The 20,692-nt window shown below is 40.2% G+C and overlaps 1 protein-coding gene across 2 annotated transcripts in view; it reads right to left on the bottom strand.

Moving 5' to 3' along the window:
- LOC105930928 (contactin-associated protein-like 4) overlaps positions 1–20,692 on the bottom strand; it is a 146,282-nt gene that overhangs the window by 42,924 nt on the left and 82,666 nt on the right. For both annotated transcript variants that reach the window (XM_036138622.1, XM_036138623.1), the window contains exons 6-13: positions 19,585–19,760; positions 19,310–19,456; positions 17,886–18,153; positions 15,069–15,218; positions 13,842–14,010; positions 5,684–5,790; positions 3,130–3,249; positions 993–1,193 (exon numbers count right to left, since the gene is read on the bottom strand). In XM_036138622.1, coding sequence (XP_035994515.1) covers positions 993–1,193; positions 3,130–3,249; positions 5,684–5,790; positions 13,842–14,010; positions 15,069–15,218; positions 17,886–18,153; positions 19,310–19,456; positions 19,585–19,760 — 1,338 coding nt within the window. The remainder of the gene's footprint in view (positions 1–992; positions 1,194–3,129; positions 3,250–5,683; positions 5,791–13,841; positions 14,011–15,068; positions 15,219–17,885; positions 18,154–19,309; positions 19,457–19,584; positions 19,761–20,692) is intronic.

Below are 20,692 nucleotides of genomic sequence, written 5' to 3'. Positions count from 1 at the left end.
ACCAAGATTTTCTGAAATAAGCTGTTCTTTTAGTTTACTCAAAAGGTCCATGTGGACAGTTAAGTCAGCTTACACATAAGTAGGGGATAATGCCCGACACGGTGTCCATTATCATAAATTACACAAGGCAAATATAAAGCACTTTTCAGTAGCAAAATGGTTTTAAAGTGGTGTATATGAACAGAAATAAACATTAAGTTACAGACATCGGAAAAACAAGAATAAAGGAATAAGCTAAGTAAATCCTTGACTAGACTTCTCTCACACATTAACAAACATACAGAATTACTTAATTGTTTTAATTAATAATAGGAAATAAGCTAAGTATATTCTTGGGGAGTTCTGATCTAAAGTCATTTTGTCCAACCTTTCCAAAGCTACAACTAGAATAACTTATTTTGTTTCATTATTTCACTGGAACGAGCTTCATCAATAAAAATTCAAAGCATAATTGTTTATATTCATAAAGCTACAGCTTGAGGTCTCTGATCTAACTTTTCTGACACTACAGCTAAAACAGAAAGCAGCAGAGTAAGGGAAAAAGCACAGTAGAGGCGGTGTGTGCCTGTGTGTTAATGTCCGTGAAGTCCATTAATTTCTAACAATGGACACCTCGAAGGGCATTATACCGCTTATACCATGGTCACTTTCAAAATAAATAAAAACTAAATCAATTATTAATACTTTCATGTTCTTGTTTCACCGTTAAAATTCAAAGGTTTTTCACAAGAATCAGCTTAGAGAACTATTGAATATCTCTTGTTGTGACGCGTTGCCAATATAACCAGCGTCACCTGTCTTGCCGTTGCCAGCTAACATCTGATCCAGCGCAATAATTTACAATCAGGCAATTTGACCAGAACTATTTTATCGGTGTCTTATAACACTTTTTAACGGACGCCCTGCAGCCAATCAGAATCGAGTATTCACCCAGACCGTGGTATAATTATAATTAACTCACACACAATCAGGTATTATAAAACATGCAATACCTGGGGTGTTGAGAAGGCGGGATTTCTTGCAGTGGTAGGACAGTTCCTGTTCACAGTGCTCTGATTGGCTGATAGAACCTAAAAGCTGCTCCTCTTCAGACGGGTAACTAAAGTGGGCCGAGTGGCGGTCGACACCCGGAGCCGGGCGGACTCTGCTCAGCTCCGTGTTGTTGTGCTGGACAATCATCCATGTGTTGCTCTCTGCAGACCAATACATTAAAACATGTTGAGGTAATTAACACATCATCAGAAAAAGTATGCTGGATATACATACTGTGAGCAAGTAATTAGTTAATGCAGTAAAATCCAGCTTCAAATCCAGCTCCAACCTTTATTCCAATAATTTCTATCCAGATTAAGTCACTCCAGAAATAATCCAGTTAAACACATTCAGATCCAGTAAATAAGTAATTATGTAAACCTTTTAAAATCAACCGAATCTTGGCTTCGGTTGAAAGGCAGCAGGTAAGAGTTGAGGGGAAAAACCTGTTGTCAGAAAGAAGTCTACAGCAAAAAAACAACAACATCATGACCTTTCTCTTTGTATGGTTGGGGGTTGACAACCTACAAGTTTGCAGCTTGTTACCCAACATGCTTGTATGGTACAGAAAAATACGAGATTGCCAATCTTGAAGTTCTGACATCCTTCAGTTTAGCGTAAGAAGTCAAGATGGTGACTGACCCCAGCTGTACAGCTAGTACATCCTGTCTAACCGCCTCTACAAATTTTGGGTTTTCATCAAAATTACAAGGAATGAAGGCTTGGAGTACATCGCTCTATGTGTTTCACTTTCTAAGATAAGTGGCAAAAAATATTGCACTTTTATGCAATTTTCTATTTATCTTTTAGCTTTATCCCTACATGATTGTGGTTAAGTCCCTGCAGACACATTTCAGGTTTGGTGAAACTCACCAAGTTGCTGTTTCTTAACAGTAATTTACCGAATGCTATGAAAAAGCAGACCAATTACTTTTTAAATGATAATGTAAACAAGAGGCTGATGATTGAATGATGTTATAACGGAGATAAAAACAAGAAACATGAATGCTACCATAATAAAGATAGTGCACCAGGGGGAGAGAACGTATTTCAGACAGGCAGGTAGACAATAAAGTGGATCAGACTGTGATGAGGGAAGAATCATCATTTGCAATTATGCAAATTCCAGCATTCAAAGCAAAGTTATGACTTGAGAGAGTTGCTGTGTGTGTGTTCTTGTACTTGCAGCTGAGCAAGAACATTTCTTGCTAATTTTACCAGTAAAGTGGGGACTTTGATGTAAAGTGAGGACCGAAAAAAGGTCCTCCCTTTTTTCTGGGCTAGTTGTTAGGTTTAGGACTAAGGTGTCATTTAGGTTTAGGTTAGAGATAAACCGGTAAAGGTTAGGGTCCACTGTCGCTTGAATGCATGCATGCTCACTATGAGGGATTGCTGCAAAGCCATCAACAATGCAGACGACTGTCCACTGTGGCTCTACGCTCTTTCAGGAGGAGTGAATGCTGCTTGGAGAGACTTGATGCAACCTGCTGGGTTTCCTTAGAGAGGAAACCCAGATAAATAGATAAATGTTTTGACCAATCTGTATAATCTGACCCAATCTGACTTTGGAAAGTGCCTTGAGATGACATTTATCATGAATTGGCGCTATATAAATAAAATTGAATTGAATTGAATAGGGTTAAGAAAGAGGGTCAATCCGATCCCTGGGCCTCCTGTAACCCCAGCCCCCGGTGGCATGCTGCCGGTGTCTCCCATAGCGGACCTCAGTCTACCCATCCATGAAAAAAAATGTTTTCTTTAAAAATAAAAAATTCCCCCCCACCCCAACAAAAACTAAGAGAGTTCCTCAATTAAATAGATATAATATCTATTTTTCAAAAGTAATAAATAAGCAAAATACAACATATTGACCTCTCTCTGTCTTCTTCAGGTATGTAGAAAAAATACAATACAATGTTGTCAGTCTGAGGATCAAGGTTAGGGTTTAGGACTAAGGTTTAGTTTAAGCTTAGGGATAAACCGGTAAAGGTCCGGGTTAGGCCATAGAAAGGCTAGAAGATGAATGAAAGTTTATGGAAATAAAGGCACAGTCCTCACTATGCACATTAAACAAGGATGAGCTTGTGTTCGTCTTACCGGTCATGTTGCAGTAGACCAGCTGTGGCTTGATGGGTCCGCTGCCGTCCACGTCGATGTAAAAATATCCCGACGTGTTGCCGCTGTGTTTGTACGCTTCACAGGACTGTTCGTACACAGCTGGGAGGGAAAATAATGAGAGCCTCGTCAGCAGGCCTACAGGAGCGGTGACAGGGATGAGCACCAAACACTGCTGGGAGAGACGGTTGCTGCTTCACGTGTAAACACACGGTATTAACCTGAGGTGACCGGTCCAGTCGGCGAGAGCCGATATCCTGCAACTTTTTGATCCATCCCTTGTCCATCTCATCTAAATCAGACGGCTGGAATCCGTCGTCAGCATTCAGCCATTCAGCTCTGCAGAAGCCTGGTACTGAGCGCCTCATTTATTTTAGGTGTCTTGGAGCAGAAATAAATCTAAAAGTTGCAGGAGCGTGGCTCCCAAGGATGGACTTGGGCACTCCTGGTATGGACTATAAATGTCTAATAATAACAATAAGCATTTCTTTTCGTCTGACAGTCTTCAGAAACAAAATCTTAATCCAAATGAAGACGTTGTTATGGAATGAGAAAGAGGAAAGAGCAGCTTCCATAAATACAACCCAGCACCTTCCTCCCAGTCTCCTTGCCTTCTGCTGCTCAGCTCCTAATATCTATATCCTAAATTTAACACATACTGTTCACCTCTTTAGCTTCGCATTCAAGATAGAAAAATGTACAGCATTTATCAAAAACCCTTACTGCTGCTGGATAAAAACACAAACTCTTCACTATTGGGACTGAAGGATTTATTCTTGGTGACATTGCAAGGAAGAAGTTGCTGTCACACCAAGCCTATCGGGCTTTTTAATATACCTCATGCTCTCAACAAATGGTTCAAGAATTGCTTAAAAAAAGTTGACGCAATCAGCTCTAAGTCTAAATCTTGCTTTAAAACCAAATGAAAGAAAGAAGCCCACCTTTCACCTGCGCCTGCTGCCTCTAAATAATATTTTTTGTGCTTAATCTGCATCATCTCTCCCTTCTCTGCTCATGCTTTATTTTATTTTTTTAGCTTTTGCAGAGCATTACGCTCATGGGAACAAGTAAGATTACATTGACCACCATGACAATCCTTGGAGTCCTTTTTTTCACAGCAATAACTTGAAATAATTGCTTTTGATGTGACCACCAGCCTCTTACATTATTACTGAGGGACTAAATGACTATTGGTGCAGTTTGTTGAGGGGGTGCTGCTATTCTCCCCCCCACAATCTCATTTTAATCAGGGTGAGTTTAGATGGTTTAGCTGATACTGCTGTAAATGTGCTGATATATTTAGGGTAACTGGACTGAAATAGTGGAGTTTGTTGTTGAGTCAATGACAGCAAGGTTCTGTGGCAGCAAAGAAATGACCCAGTTCATCGCACCTCCACCACCACCACTGTCCATGCTGGCATGTTTGTCTTTTTCTTCCACGTTAGGATATTGGACCTGGGAACTGGAGGAACAGAGAATCTGCCGTTTCCCTGATCATCATGATTCCCTGACGTCGGAGTGAAAATTCTGGGAAATCTCGGGAAGACTGACGCAAATGTCTCTCAAACATTCGGAGGCAAACAGAAAAACCAGAGAACAACAACAACAACAAAACAGGAGAGATTGGTGCAGCGACAGAACATTATTTACAAAATAATAATGTCAGGAGGCGGATAAAGGAACCTGGACTGGACCGAATGAAAAACCCAGCAGCAGGCAAAAGAACGTAGACAGTAGAGTTTAAAATTGTGTGTGCCACCCAGACCACAAAGAACCCCTCTTTAATTCAATTACCTTTTAATTTAATTGACGATTCTAGTTTAGGAGGAGTGGTAGCCTTGCACTAACCACTAGGCCAGAGGTTCTGGGTTCAACTCCCACCTAATGCCACCCCTGGTCCCTGGTTCTCTGGATTGTATGTTGCAATGACAATAATAATAAATATTATTATTATTATTTAATGGGGTGTTGAGTTTTAATTGTCAGAAAGTAAAATCATTTAAAAGGACAGCTATATCCAGTATCCACTTAAATGGAAACTTTTACTACTCTAATTGTGTTTTAAGGGCAGTCTAGTTGCAGTTTTTCTTTCCATGCTAATAACTAGGTGACATTGTAACAGAAACTTTTAAATCTCAACAATGCCTCTGTTGAAGGGGAGTTTTCCTCTCCACTGTCGCTTCATGCATGCTCAGTATGAGGGATTGCTGCAAAGCCATCAACAATGCAGACGGCTGTCCACTGTGGCTCTACGCTCTTTCAGGAGGAGTGAATGCTGCTTGGAGAGACTTTGATGCAACCTGCTGGGTTGCATCAAGTCCTTAGAGTTTCCTTAGAGAGCAAACTTTCTGATCTGATCAAACTTTCAATCTGGAGGATCTGATTGAATTTGACTTTGTAAAGAGCCTTGAGATGACATGTATCATGAATTTGGGCCACGTAAATAAAACTGAATTGAACCCTGTACTGATTGTGTCTAAGTGTCGCATGTGGTGTTCAGTGGGTTTGATCGGACGTGTTTTGACATGTGACTCACCGCTGTGGCAGGTGGCGCCGCTGTAGCCGCTGCCGGAGCAGTTGCAGTGGAAGACGGTCCAGGTCTGACTGCAGAGGCCGCCGTGCTCGCAGCGGCTCGGAGAGCACCTGAAGCAGAAATAGGAGGAGATATTTTAAAGACTTATATTTTGCATAGTCTGCTGATGCATTTCGTTGATGCAAGTTTGGGATTTTTTATTTTAACCGGCAGTCCGAGAGTTTTTCCTACCCTCATCCTGGATATGGGTGTCATTTTTATTTTGGTCTTTTAATTATCTGAGCCCTTTGGTTCCTAGCATGAAGTAGAAAACACAACTTCAAGGAATTGTGGAACAAATCTGCTTTCAGAAATCCTTGAATTTACAGTGGATTTTTTTTCTGATGTAGCCACCATTATAATTATACATTCTTGCTCAAATACTCAGTAATATTTGGTGGAATTTTTCTTACCGAGTTACACCTCGACCACATACTTCTATGTAGCCATCAACAAGCTTCTAGAATCACTCTTGCTGGATATTTTCCTATTCTTCTTGCCAGAATTAGTAACTAAATAATTCCTCCTAATTTTTTCACCCTCTGACTTTTTATTTTCGAAAGCCTCATCTTGACTTCTCCAAATGTACATTTTGTCAGATGGCTCAATCTTTGTAGTGTCTGATGATTAAACTCTTCTCAGCAAAGTGTTTGACTTGTCCATGGGGGCAACAGCAAATTTCAATAAACCTTCAAGGTGTTAATTTTAAAGATTATTATTATTATTTTTTTATCTTGGTTCCCTTCAGTACACTTTGACGTTAAACTCATGTAACACTTCAGCAACCTCCAGTTCATGATAGGCTTGAGCCTCAGTGGCTCCTGGGTTGTTCCTAAACATCCTAATTTTCTTCAATTTGAGGATTGATAGTTTGTGTCAGCTGGGTGACATTTGGACAGAACCGGGTACTCCAACAGGGCAATGATCCCACATTAAACCTAGTTTTGGATTGGACAAAGTAGAATACATTGAAGCACTAGGAATGGCCCTCCAAATGTCCTGACCTCAACCTAATTCAAAATATTTAGATTCAACTTTATTGTCATTACACAGGTACATGTACAAGGCAACGAAATGCAGTTTAGGTCTAACCAGAAGTGCAATAGCAGCAAGTGCAGGATAAACAGCGGTTCCATAAGTACAGGACATGGGTTTTCACTGAATAAATATAGAGATGTATACTATTATAGACAGAATTTTACTGATAGATTTGTCCTATGAGTATAATATATAGATAACTGTTAACTAAATTTACAGCTGGATATGTACCGAATATAATATACAGGTGGATATTACTATAGATATTACTATTTAGACCACGTTTAAATCTGGGTCTGTGCCAGAAAACCAACCGGTTCAAATTAAATTGAAAAAGAGGAGTGTTCAAACATCCAGCCAGGATTATACCAGAAAGGGAAACATGTGTCTCTTTTAGACACATTTTTTTCTCTAATGTGTTAAGTTTTGCTGGTTTACCACAGTAGGAATTTTGTTCCGATCAAAAACATTAAAAGCTTGGCGTGTTTAGCAAAAGAAAACCTTGACAATAAAACGACTTTCAGCTTTTTAACGCCTTTCTGTTGAGGACTTATGATCAGAAATGTTCACCCTTCGGACGAACCGTCTGTGTCTTGTGTATAAAAATCCGACCAAGGCTTTAAGCTCCGAGGGCTCATAACTGTCTGAAACATTCAACATTAAAGGCGTTTTTCTTTTTTAAAATCATTTCAATCTGTCAAACAAACAGCTTACATCAATAATTAAAAGCTTGGAACGAGCTTTATTTGAGCAGGTGCAGCCTAATTGACATTAACAATCTATTTTTCAAGAGGGTCCTGGCATTTATTTTGTTTTTTGTTCCGCCTTCTCTTATCGGCATGCATCTCAGATCACTTGGTGGTTCTTAAATCGACACAAAGAAGAAGTCTGCATGTTTGTTTGACCTGTGATTCCGTGTTAAACCAGAGCCCTATGCTGCGTGCACCCTTAACATTTGGCGCAGCAGAGCAGGGCCCCGACCCTCCCTGCCCACAATAAAAGCTATTTGATTGTTTTGACACCTTGGATGTTTAGATACAGCTCTCCTGTTTGGTGCAGCTGAAAAACAACATTTTAATAGGAGTAAAACATTCACAACTTTCATCTGTTTTGCTCCCAAATATAGACTTTTTTCTTTTTTGTTATTTGAAGCAGCGACATTTCTATTTTTCAGCACGATGTGAGCGCAGCGTGAGAATTTGTGCAAACAAAGTCAGGTACGATTAAACTTTTCACCCTTGAGGAGTAACTTAAAAATAACAATGCTGCTTGTCGCAAATCTGAAAAAACTCAAATTAAAATGGTGTGTTTGAAAAACTGAAAATGAGTTTTTTACATTAAGCTTTTTTTTTCTAATCAGCTGATAAAAAGTATTTTATATTACATTTACACAAGCATGTCTTTTGTTTGTGACTGTAGGGCAGTCAGGAGAGATTCAGCAGATATCTTTCTAATATTTGGAGATGCTTTTTAGCATTTGTAGAAGGCTCACAAAGTGAAGCAAAAGCATCTCTCATGGAAACATTTTACTAAAGAATGTATCTCCTGCTTAAAACATGCTTCAAGACTTTAATTAAATATAATGCTGTCCATTAAGGCCAGTCGTCTCTAGTATAGTCTCACCTGTCCAAATTGAATTCAGATGCATTTTTGTTTCAAATCTTTATAATCTCTACAGAGAAAAGAGGCTTGTTCCAGGTAACCTTTCCAAAGAAACCATAATGGTTTTGTAATTTTGCCGTCATCAATATAAATCTTAACTGACGTGTCAGATGTTTTTTTTGTTTGTTTTTTTTTTCACATTCTGACCTTAAGGTGACTCCTAACATTTTTACCTATAAAAAAATGCTCTCACTGTAACAATTTGGGTTAAATATTATTTGGAAATGCCCTTAAACCGTCCTGGGTTGATGAGCAGCAACAGTTGCTTCTTTGAGGTAATTGCTGATGTCTTTACATCTTGGCATTGAGCCGGCGGCTCCTATAAAGGTGGTCATACATGCTGAGCAACTCAACTACAGTGCATTTAGCAGCTCCTGGCCACCACCTTCCCTCTAAAATCCTATATTTAGCCATTTTTATCCACCTTTTCCAATGACTGTGATGTCTGCTAGTCTACCAACACTACGCTTTAATTAGGCTTTTCGGTCCAAAGGAGATTGTTCCGTGGTTCTTGTAGTTCATTCGGTCATTCAGGTGCAAGTAATGCTTCCACAGTTTCTTTTTAAAAAGAAGACACCTTCTCCTTGCAACATCCCCCCTAATAAGACATACTTCTTCAGTCTTTTTCTGATTATACTGCCATAGACCTGAGATGCAGCTATAGGGTTGTTTTATTTGCAATTTATTTTAAACACTTTTTGCTGAGAGGTCCCCTGCTGACAAGGCAAAGCAAGTTCATTTGTAAAGCACATTTCAGTAACGACACAATTCGAAGTGCTGTATACGAACAGAGCACAGATAAGAAAAACATTACAGAGGAATAGTAGCAGCAGGTTAAGATATTAGAGAGATTGGACTAAAAACTTCAACATTAATATTCAAAGAGAACTCTAAACAAATAGGTTTTTAACCTTAATTTAAAGGAACTTTCAGCACTTTTATAGTCTTCTGGGAGTTTGTTCCAGATAAGCGGAGCATAGAAACTAAATGCTGCTTCTTCATGTCTGTTTCTGGTTCTGCAGAGTAGGCTGGAGCCAGAAGACCTGAGTGGTCTGGAGGGTTGATGCACTGATAACAAGTCTGTGATGTATTTAGGTGCTAAGCCATTCAGGGATTTATAGACTAACAGAAGTACAGAAGTGATCGGTGCTTATCTAAGGGTTTTCTGATGACATTTCACCCTGGCATTGGGATAATATGTGCCTGCATTCTCCAGCATCGCACACTGTCAAAGCTCCTGCTTTTATAGAGGTGTTCACACGGATGATGATCAAACGGTGGCGTGCATTTGAGTAGCAGCTTCCATCTTTCTCACTCTTCTTATTGATGTTGAAGATTTAGGTCCTCACCTAAATGGTTACTCAAGCAGATATACACGAACCTTCCCTGTGACCCTGAAATAATTGGCATAAACATATTTCTAATATGTATTTGTTAGCCAAAACGTCTGCCGTTTAATCTTTTTAAAATTACAGTTTGCTGTGTTGTGTTGGCTCGCGTTATGCTCGACTTTTTGATGTCAGCGTACGGGAGGAAAACCAACAAGAAATTCTGCCTTTTGTTCTGACCCGTGTGTGTTAAGGTAGAAAACGCAGGATGTGTGGAACGGCACGGTACATAGGTGATGTAGAGCTCCCTGGGGATCGCATTCAATTTGTGCTGTTAATGGACTGTTTGTCTAATAATACTCTCTGCCTGTTGCAGCAACACCCCAACCCTCCTGAAAATACAGTAATAGCCTGCTGAGAAATGTAAGGCACTATGCTGAAACAGTGTCAGTGAGTCCATTTTCTCCCTGACATTCCTGCAGAAAATATCCCAGGCGGCTCGTATTAAATCAGCAGGATAACTCAGAGGGAACCTACTCTGTATATTTTTTGTCTTTACAGGAAAACAGATTTTTTTTCCCCCCCGCCTCTCTTTGTTCCAACCGAAAAGTCCGATCTATGGAGGAGCTGTAGTCTGATGAATTGTGATGCAAAAGCTGAGAGACATTTAATTAAAATCATTCAAGCAGTTTCTCCTTATCTGCAGAGGATTTGTGGATAGTTCAATACTAGTGTCTGTGTCCATGTTCACGTCCTGTGATTGTGTATGCGGAGAGCGACTCTGTGCTGGGGTTTAGCACGACTGTCTTGTTTCCTCTGAGGACCTAGAATCGGATTTATAATTGCTGTAATTGTCTCATTAATCGTGCCGCTATTTGGGGTGAAGCCAAAACATAAAAAAAAAAACTGTCGCCTCTCCTCCTCATCCTTTCCTTTGCGCATTTTTGTCTTTCCACCCTCTGAGATACAAGCTGATTCTGAAATGTCACAGAGGAGGACATAAAGTACGATGCTTTCATTTAGTCGCACGGCCATTACTGAAAACACAAAATAGTATCCAGAGGTGAATTAAAAATCTAGAAAATATGAGTTCCGCAAACTAATTACTCGTTGACATTTGCAATAAGTTAGATTTCTGTTTCAGAACGGTTTACTGAATATTTAGACCGTGGTGAAGTTTTTAATATAGAAACAAGAAAGTAAAATATAAACGAAGGAATGGACCAAGGAAGAAAAGAAATTTGGAAGTAGCGAACGAAGAAAGGAACCAAGAAATTAAGGAAACAACTAAGTAAGAAATTAAATAAAGGAGCTGAGGAAGGAAGTAGAAAACAAGAAAGCAACAAGTAGAAAAAGCAAGAAATGAAGCAAACAGGTTGTGGTGTTCTGTCCTGTTTGCCTGCATGCTGCCACAATCCTCCTGCACTGCAGCTATTAAAATCATCTGATGGACCTGCGAGTTTCCTCCAGCGCCATTGCAGACCAGCTCATGTCCTTCATCCGTTCATCTGCCTTTATATATGTAACGACCTGGATCAAAGGCCATGACAAAAAGGAAGACCCACCATGTATACGAGGCAAGCTGCACAACATAACACAGCTGCCCCGTCTGTAAAGAAGTGGGAGTTTAAATAAGGAGGTCTCTTTCAGGATTCGGGGAGCAATCAAGGTGAGTATCCAATAGGGAGAAGAGGAGGACTTTAACAGGAAGTGATGCAATAGGAAATACAGGAAATAACCCAGGAGAAAGTCTAGATAAAGAACCCATAGCGGGGGCAGCTGGAAGGAAGCAGCAACTGCACCTGAATTTAAATTTAAACACCAGAAAAGAGAAAACCCAAGGGAAGACCACTGGCCGTAACAATATATCAGACTTCAGGCAGTGCCAGATTATTGAAGGCCTGGAGCCAGTAAGATGTCCAGCAGGTTTCCCTGCCTGATTCTCTGTTCATGACCAAATTTTTTTTTTGGGGGGATGGAAGTAAGGAAAGTAACTATTGGAGGAAGCCAGAAATTAAGGAGGTAAAGAAGAAAGGATGAAACTAAGGAAAGACGGAAGAGAGAAACTAAGGACCGAACAAATTAAGAAAACAAGAACAAAATCATGAAATATGGTGGAAAGGAAATAACAGAAAGGCAGAAGAAACGTTGGACACAAAGAGGAAGGAAAGAACTACGGATGAAACACATAAGGAAAACAAAAGGAAGAAACTATGTCTACTTTCAAATATTGCAGTAAATTGCTTTATCAGTTGTATAGCATTTAAAAATAGAAACAAGAGATGTGCAAGTAACTATCCTTGTTAATTTTAACTTACTGCTGAAACAGAATTACCAGCACAGTGTCTGTCTGCTCAAAGCCTAGTGCTAATCTATAATCTAATCTAATCTATACTGTTGACTGGTAGTCCTTGAAAAATACACTTTGACTTCCAGGCTTAAGATTTAAAGCAATACACATATCCTCCATAATCATCTCACTTATTTGGCAAGCTTTTAGACTAGGTTTTATATTTATGATATGAAGCATACACGTAATTTCAAATATTTGATAGAAGCATTTAAAAGTCACACTTTTGACATGAGATTTTCTGTGGGGTTTATGTTATGTACAAGACTTTTCTAGGTGTTGGAGGAGTTTCAAAGCCCAAACTCTAAAATACAGTATGTTATTTATTAACTGCCTGAAACAAGCCATTAATCCTCCATTCCTCAGTTGTTTAACCATATTAACAAGTATTAGATCAGCATAATTTCTTATGTGAATGCTGTAGTTTGGCAAAGTAGAACAAAGCTCCTTTGCATTGCACTTGATGAGTGAGAAAACAAATAAGAGCAGACCAGATCCTTTATAGCCTTTAATGAGACGGATGTGGAAAAAGACTGGAGTAAAAATAGCTATAAAAATAAAATTAGCTCCTCAAGCAAATATCTGAACTACCATCTCTGCATTTTCTTCCACTGGAGTTATAGGGGAGAGAAGTATTCAGGACTGAGAATTAAAAATCTATTTAATATCTACCCCTCCTGCACAGTTAACTGTGGATTTAAATTTTGCATTTGTGTTCATGAATTAAATTGTTAGCATTTCCAGGTAAAGTGAAACAACTACAGCTTTAGACAAATTCTGCTGATGAAAAAAATTATATTCTTTTGAAGAAAAAATAGTCCTAAACCAAGTAACCAGAGGACAAGGAGAGCATTTTCTTTTTGGCCAAATTTGAGCACCCAGTGAAAGGTTGATTGATTAAGAGTAGGAGTGTTAGGATGGAGACCTTGAACCCATACATCAAAGCCATCAGGGAATAAAGCAGTGATAGCTTCCACTGTCACAATGCTGATTTTATGCCAATTTGGCCATCATGAAGGAGTAGCAATTCAGGAAAAATGTTATCTTGGACAAAATAGCTTGAAGATCTAACAAACTGGCACCTTACCCAGGGATTTAGAAGTTATTTATTTATGAAGAGCCGGGCCTACCTGTACTTTGCTTAGTGAGGAGTTGAAACACAGAACAACTCACAGAATTCAGGTAGACATCGAAATTTCCACCCAATCCCTCTGAGGGTTGTACGCACTCAATTCTCTGTGGACGACTGGCTCACCAGAATAATTTATACATGCAACCAGTGCAATGGTTTATAACATAGGAGCCGTGAAGGGAAGCAGCTAAAAGACTACCCCAAACTATGTAATTCTATCTATAATTAATTATCACTGTTAAGGCTAAAGCTACACGTCACTTCAAGCTAACCCCACGGCAACTGAGAGAAGTTCAAATACTGATATAACCAGAATGCACTAGCACCAAACAGTGTGTTATTCATTTGGCTCAGACACAAAAAAAGCAAGATCTTGTGTTAAACCACTTAGGGGTTTGGCACAGAAACCCGCCTCTGGCCCAGTGACCACTGCAAATAGAAATAATAGAAGAACTATCACAATAAGTGGCACACTTTCTAAATCACTTCAAATAAAGTTTTGCAAAATCAAAATAATTCCTGGAGGTTATTCTGCCAAATTCCCCAGAACTGACCTCGCTGCGGATGAAAAGACATAAAAAGAGTACCCAGGTTTTGTCTTTGACTACAGACCTGTCGATAATTCCACACATGTCAATCTGCAGGTTGCTGTAATTCCCCAACTGCTTTTGTTGCACCGCGATCAGGTCCACGGTCCTGTTGTCCAGACTGAGTAAACGCATGCAGCCCTGGAAGGCATTAAAGTGGTGTCTACACCCTTGAGTCTCCCCAGCAGGACATCCTGAGGAGAAGAAAAGGTATATAACTGAACACAAGTCTGTGACGGATGATACTAACAAGACAGACTAAATCAAAAGATATTAAGGATTAAACAGTTACACATAAGCCTTTTCCATCGGTAGAACTCTGGTTCTTGAACCAGTTCAGTTCAGGCACCCTAGAACTTTGGTGCTTTGTCAGGAGCCAACACCCATTTCTACCAATTTTGTGCACCGACATACCAATGCTATACATCTGTAGTAATGTATATATATTTTATTTTTAACATTATTGGCATCGTTAAACATCAGGAGAAACCAAAGGACTGGGGCTTTTAGGAGGCTAAAGGGTAGATGGAGCCGTCTACTAAAAAGAAATGACTGCAGCTTGGACCTTACAAAGAAGAAAATGGTTATGGTTAAGACTATATATGTATAACTAATTACTTTGCTTTATCAATTAAAACTAATTAAAACCAATGTCAATCCACACTGGCTGACCAGAAAAGGGAATACATTTTAGGAGAGAGTTGGTGTTGAAAGGACAACATTTTAATAAATATACAGCTTGTTTTCCTGTGTTTCTACATTAATATATAACAATTTTGTTTTACCAGCTCAAGAAAAATACAAATAAGTTGAGTAATTCACTTGTGTTTGTGTGTTTAGTACTTTCCTTACTCTGTTTTTTAGGCTGTATTTGTGTTCTGACAGTCACGGTTCTAAAGAAGAACCAGCTACTAGGCGGTGCCCCAGTTTACCAATTTTCATGGTCTGGCACCTTTTTCAGTGGAAACGCGCGACCACGGTTCAAAAACAGGAGCTGGAACCAGAATGGGCTCCGAACTGTGTTGGTGGAAAAGGTCAGCGTACTCCATTTGTGAGATGTAGTCCAAACCTGTCGGACACTGTGACTAAATTGTTTCTAAATGGATTTTGAGTAAATTGTTTTCCTTATGTACTGTCTTAGACCAAACCATATGCTCCTTTTAAAAATTTGCAAAAAATAATTACTTTTTACTTTTTCCTAAAGCTGTAATGCAAGTTCAAACTGCTCGGCAGGACGTGTTTCTGCTCTTACCACCAAAGAAGACGTGACTTTCTACTGTGACAGGAAACGACAGGCTGGTCTGAGCGCTGCCTCCTTCATCTTTATCCACAGAGACGGTCAGATGGCTTCGTCGGGAGTTCAGCTCCACTGAATGCCATTGGCCGTCGCTCAGTGCAGAACCTTAAAGACAAGTTCCCATTAAAAAAAAACAAAAAAAAAACAACAACATTTGTTGTCAATCCTAATCCAAACGTATACAGCCAAGTACTATTCAACACACCACAGTCAAGTCAGCAAGACTGTCACTAAGGTGCCGTTTAGAAATCATGTCTGTCTCACAATTAAAACACACATATTGATTGCAGAATCAGCAGCAGCAGGTCAGGTGGCCCCCTGTTTGTGATTGACTTGCTCCAAACGCACGCAGAGCAGTATCTGTTTGTTGTTACAGGTATATCAATATCTCATTATGTCCCTTTCTATTTATTTATTTTCCTGTGGAAATGATTTGCTTAGCAACATGATTTTGGCATCTTGGGTTTTGTGCACGGCATCCCCTTTTCAGGGACCAAACTACACGTGTAATCTATTATTTATTCACACAGCTAATGCCTTTACTGATACGATAAAATTGCATATAGATTTTGTAGATGCCATACTGACACGGCAGCAACAATAGATTGAGACTGAACAGCTCTACACGACTTTACAGAGAGTACATACATAGTAGTGGCTTCTCAGGGAGGATTGGTAGATCAAACATCGGATGAAATGAGCTACTGGAAGATGCAGCCTACAGGTTTGCTTTTAATTGGGAAGCTGCAGATTCATGCTTAACAATAAGTATTTAAATAGTTCTGATAAAATTCAACATGGTTCACAGGAACTAAAGAACATTATGGTAAGAGAAAATACTGATTCAATGTTCCCATATAACCCAAACTTGGTAAAAAAAGTTTTTAGTGTTTCCAAGAAGAAAACAGTTTCACAATGAAACACACTTTTTCAATTTGCTTTCATTTCTCATGTAAGCTTGAAATCTCAAGCAATCACATATAATTTATAGGTTGTCGGCCCGTTCAAAATTACATGACTCTTGTTAAAACCCCTTCTCACTGAGCTAGGATCGGCATTGACATAAAAAATTAGCCTCATGGAGGGTGAGTTCCTTGTCTGTTTTGAGCAAGTATCTCAGGGTTGAGATTTTTTTTGCGGTTCCTCATCTTGCTGGCAGCATGTCTGGGTGCGGGCACAGCTCTGATAGTGGGGAGGTGCATCCTGACCCCCAACTCTGCTGCTTGGTCAAGCGGCTAATCACCAATAAACTGGGCTGGCTGTGGTCAAAGCAGACCATTTACTGTAACATTTGACACCACAGCTGCTGTGCACATGGGCTTTATCTATTGCTCTCATTGCAACAAACAGGATGTCATCCAACACCTGAAACAATCCATGTTCTCCAAGCAAAAAAAACAAACGTGTGCCAAAGGCTCTTGCGCAGATGTCAGTCATTTTTATTGCCCCCCACCAGGGGAAAAGCATGCACCACCCCACCAAATTAGGTATATGCAGGTTGCTGGGGGCCAAATTGTATTTTACATACTGCCAAGTGCAGCCTTGGCAACATGTCTATAAAGCAGAGGCCGGAGTAAGAGAGGAGAAATAACAGTGGCTCAAAAGGTTTTGTGTTTTTCAAACGTAATTTTACCTCATGTTTTGATGTAATCAGCTCACAGCTATCAGTAAAAAAAAAAAAAAAAAACACTGACTTTGGCTTTTGTGTCCAAGATTACTTCTCACTGTATGTGCGAAAAAAGCTAAATTGTCATAATAAATGCTGTGTGAGCTGAATCTTTTACAAACCCCTCATGTGCAAAGTGGAAACTGACCGTGGAGGTGTGGATATCTCTGATATTTGTATCGATAATTAATATATTGATACAGATATATATTAATAGAAAAAAGGCGCAGTGGGTAGCACTGTTGCCTTGGAGCAAGAAGGTTCTGGGTTTAAATCCAACCCTGGGCTTTTCTGCATGGAGTCTGCATGTTCTCCCTGTGCATGCATTGGTTCTCTCCGGCTTCCTCCCACAGTCCAAAAACATGACTGTTAGGTTAATTGGTTTCTCTAAATTGTCCTTAGGTGTGAATGGTTGTTTGTCCTGTCTGTCTCTGTGTTGCCCTGCGACAGACTGGCGACCTGTCCAGGGTGAACCCCGCCTCTCGCCCAGTGAACGCTGGAGATAGACACCAGCACGCTTTGTGACCCCATGAGGGATAAACAGGGCAGAAAATGGATGGATAGATGGAAGAAGAGACAGAGTAGTGCAGATGCGCCGCCTGTCGGATGGTGATATCATGACAGGCAAGAAAGCAGCAGTGAGAATACCTACAGTATGTGTTGAGGTGGAGTGCAGTAGAGTCATGCTTGTTTTCATGTTGAAATAATACTTTCCAAATCTGCCACAATCCACTAATATTCTGCGTTTGAGATCCTAAAGACATTTTTTTGGTAGTCACAGTCCATGTGAAATGCTAATGTAGCCAAAAATGTTTGGAGTGCACAATAATTTTCGCTGAATATAATTAACTTGAGGTCTCTTATGCAAAGTATATAATCTGTAGTTTGAATGTAACTCTGAAGAATAATTAGAAGTGTTTATATATCATCCTAGTCATGGTTTACGGTTTCTTTTGAGAAGCATGAATGTTCTTCCACACAACAGAGCGTCGACCCAGTGAGTTACCATCCCTGAAATGTGCCTCTGCTATGTGGGAAAGGTTTGCCGTGACGTTGTAGGCGTAACCGCCGATTAACCTGTAGTTCAGAAGTGGCTTTCAGCTCACCTGCGCTGAGCTCCAGCAGCACCCTCCCTCCTTTCTGGACCTGCAGGCGCAGTCTCGCCTCACTCAGGAACAACCGGGCCACGCCCCCTTGCCGAGGGAGATCAAAAGTGAGCAAAAGCCCCGCCTTGTTCCACGTCCTGAACTGAAAGCCAATGGATGCGCTCCCCGAAGAGGATGAAGCTGTCCACGGCAACTGGAGGAAGCTCTGGGGGCCGGGGAACGTCACGGCGACAGAAACTGGCTCCGCACAAGAAAAGGTCACATTGCCCTGAGAGGAATAAAAAAAACATGCAGCGTGCAGGAAGAGAAGAGAATAGATGGAGCTAAATGATTACTGGAGAGATAAGACATCAGAAAACATGAATATTAATCAGCTACAGAGGGCGTGTTGATGTGGCCCTCCTGTCACAGTGATCTCATCAGCAAGTCTCCTTAAGGAGGACGACAGTATTTCCATATTGATAACAGCAAAGCTCAGGATGAGATTACAAACGCATACTTAAAATACCAAAGTCACCTCACGCGAAGGTAAAGGAGATAGAGAATCGGAGATAAAAAGAAGAAAGCACCCCGCAGCATCTGATATCTGTGCTACAGTCTATTGTTTTAAGCAGTAATGATAAAATTGACTCCGTTGCTCGGGCTGCAGCAATAAACTATAACGGTGCCGGCTCCTTTTTTCCCCCAGTTGCTTTTACAATGCACTGGAAAGCACAGATGAGATCAACAAGCTCTTTGTGATGCACTTAAAATGGTGTGCAATAACTCAAGCTGCAGTGGGCTGGTTTCCTCATGAAAAGGTTACCTTTAAAAGCCCAGAGAACTTACCACCTATACCTTTATTTTGTAATTAAGCATCCTCCCCTACAGAACGTTATAAAGCACTTTGTGCTCTCTGTAGTGGATGTGGCGATAAGCATGCTGACAGCACCTCTCAGAGTTACAGCCTCACTATAACACCTGACTTTAAGTGTCTAAATATGTTCATCTGCTGCCTGTTCTGGTACCCTGAGCATCTGTTATTCCCAGCAGGAGCTCCTCGCACTTTCTCGTGAGAGCGACAGCTCCTTGCCTATCTGTAGAAACATCTGAAAGGCTGTGACAGCTGAAATAAAGAGAAAAATAAACAGAAAAAAATACAACTATGAAAATATACTTTTTTTTTATTCTCTCTCTCAGCAGGCTGTAATGTTTTTGTTTCTCCACCATTTTCCTTATAATGAAACGTTTCCAAAACAAAAGTTCAGATAATGTTCCTTAATTGAGATGAAGCTGATCTCTTTACAGAAGCAAAAGATGTACCAGATCAGGGTTTTTGTAGGGGTACCTCTAAGTACCTAGAACACTGACTGTCATAACTTGCTAAACAAAGCCTGATAGAATAACTCTGGCGATGAAGCAAGTTCAAATGGTGATGAACTTACCACAAGAGTAACTCTCTGGTCCCCAGATTTAGCGAGTTCTATCAGGTTGAGACCGTTGAACACCAAGTTTTCCAGGCAGCCATGAAAGTTCCTCTTGGAGTGAAGGAGTTTGTGAGACCTGAGACCCTGAACTGCTCCCACACTCAGCTGTATGGAAAAATCAGGCCCAAACACAAACATTATTAGTAATTCAACCAGAACAGGGCTGTAATTGGATTTTTACCATGAATTCATGATAACCGTGGGCTGAGATGTGTTTTTTTGGTCCATCAAACCTCGTGTATGTCGAGGTGGTGGAACTCTGTGGGGATTTTAACCCTCAATGTGTGCTTGTCCACAGTCAGGTTGAGTTGAAGTCCGTGTAGCTCCATTGCCACATAGTGCCAATGCTGATCATCTAAAAGGCTTGCAAGAGATGCAATACGTCGAGGTTCAGCCGATGAAGCCCTACCTAAAAAAAAGAAGACAAAAAACAGAAGCTTTTAAGTTTTCTTGATTTTGCAAGTTTATTTTCTGCTTTGAATGTTTTCTTCCAATTCACACAACAGGGAGGATCACAGCGAGGTCATCTTCTCTCATATGACTCCTGTATACATTATATACCAGAATTGACAAACAGAAGCCAAATATGTTATGATGCCTAATACGAAAGACTACAGAGAGAATGCATCATTAAACATAGATGAGCACCAGCAGACCCAAATTAGTGGATGCATTCATGAATCCCCCAAAAAACTGGGAGAAAACCTTGTTTCTGTTGAAAGAAGGAAGAGTAGAGAGAGCTGAATATAACATTAAAAATGCATAAGATATTAGTGAAGCGACATCGACTTTAACTTCACAGAGAAAGTCTAAAGTTTGGAAGAAGACAGACAAACATGTTTTAATAGTTTGTGGGGATAAAGTATTCCACCAACGCTTTAAAGAGGAAAACAAAGCAACTTCACCGTTAAAAAAAAAATTATTAAAGTTTGTCGTGGACGGCAGCCTCAGTACTTTGTTCTCTTGTACTTTGCATGTATTTGTTCTGCTGTCTGCCACCATTCACATTCACTGGCGAGAAACCCCTAAACATTTTCTCTATTTTTCATTGACACCAACGTCACTGAGATCTTGGTTGGTGGTGCAGTGGCTCTCTATCGTGGGATTTACCAAGCTAATGTCCTGGCTAACATCTAAAAACTTGAACTTGTACTGCTCAGCCACCCTCTTTGGCACCAAAACCTGGCTCAGTGAGCAGACCCTGGACAGCACGCTTCCACCTGTTCCAAGCGGACCCCAGCGAGGAGATCTTGGTGAAAAAGAAAAGAGGTGGGATCTGGATTTTCGTAAATTAAGCTTCGTGGTGTTAAAGTGTTGCAGTCTCCACCTGGAGTCATCTTT

This window comes from Fundulus heteroclitus, chromosome 6 (assembly GCF_011125445.2).
Source record: "Fundulus heteroclitus isolate FHET01 chromosome 6, MU-UCD_Fhet_4.1, whole genome shotgun sequence".
Classification (NCBI taxonomy): domain Eukaryota; kingdom Metazoa; phylum Chordata; class Actinopteri; order Cyprinodontiformes; family Fundulidae; genus Fundulus; species Fundulus heteroclitus.
This window is presented reverse-complemented; position numbering and strand designations above follow the sequence as displayed.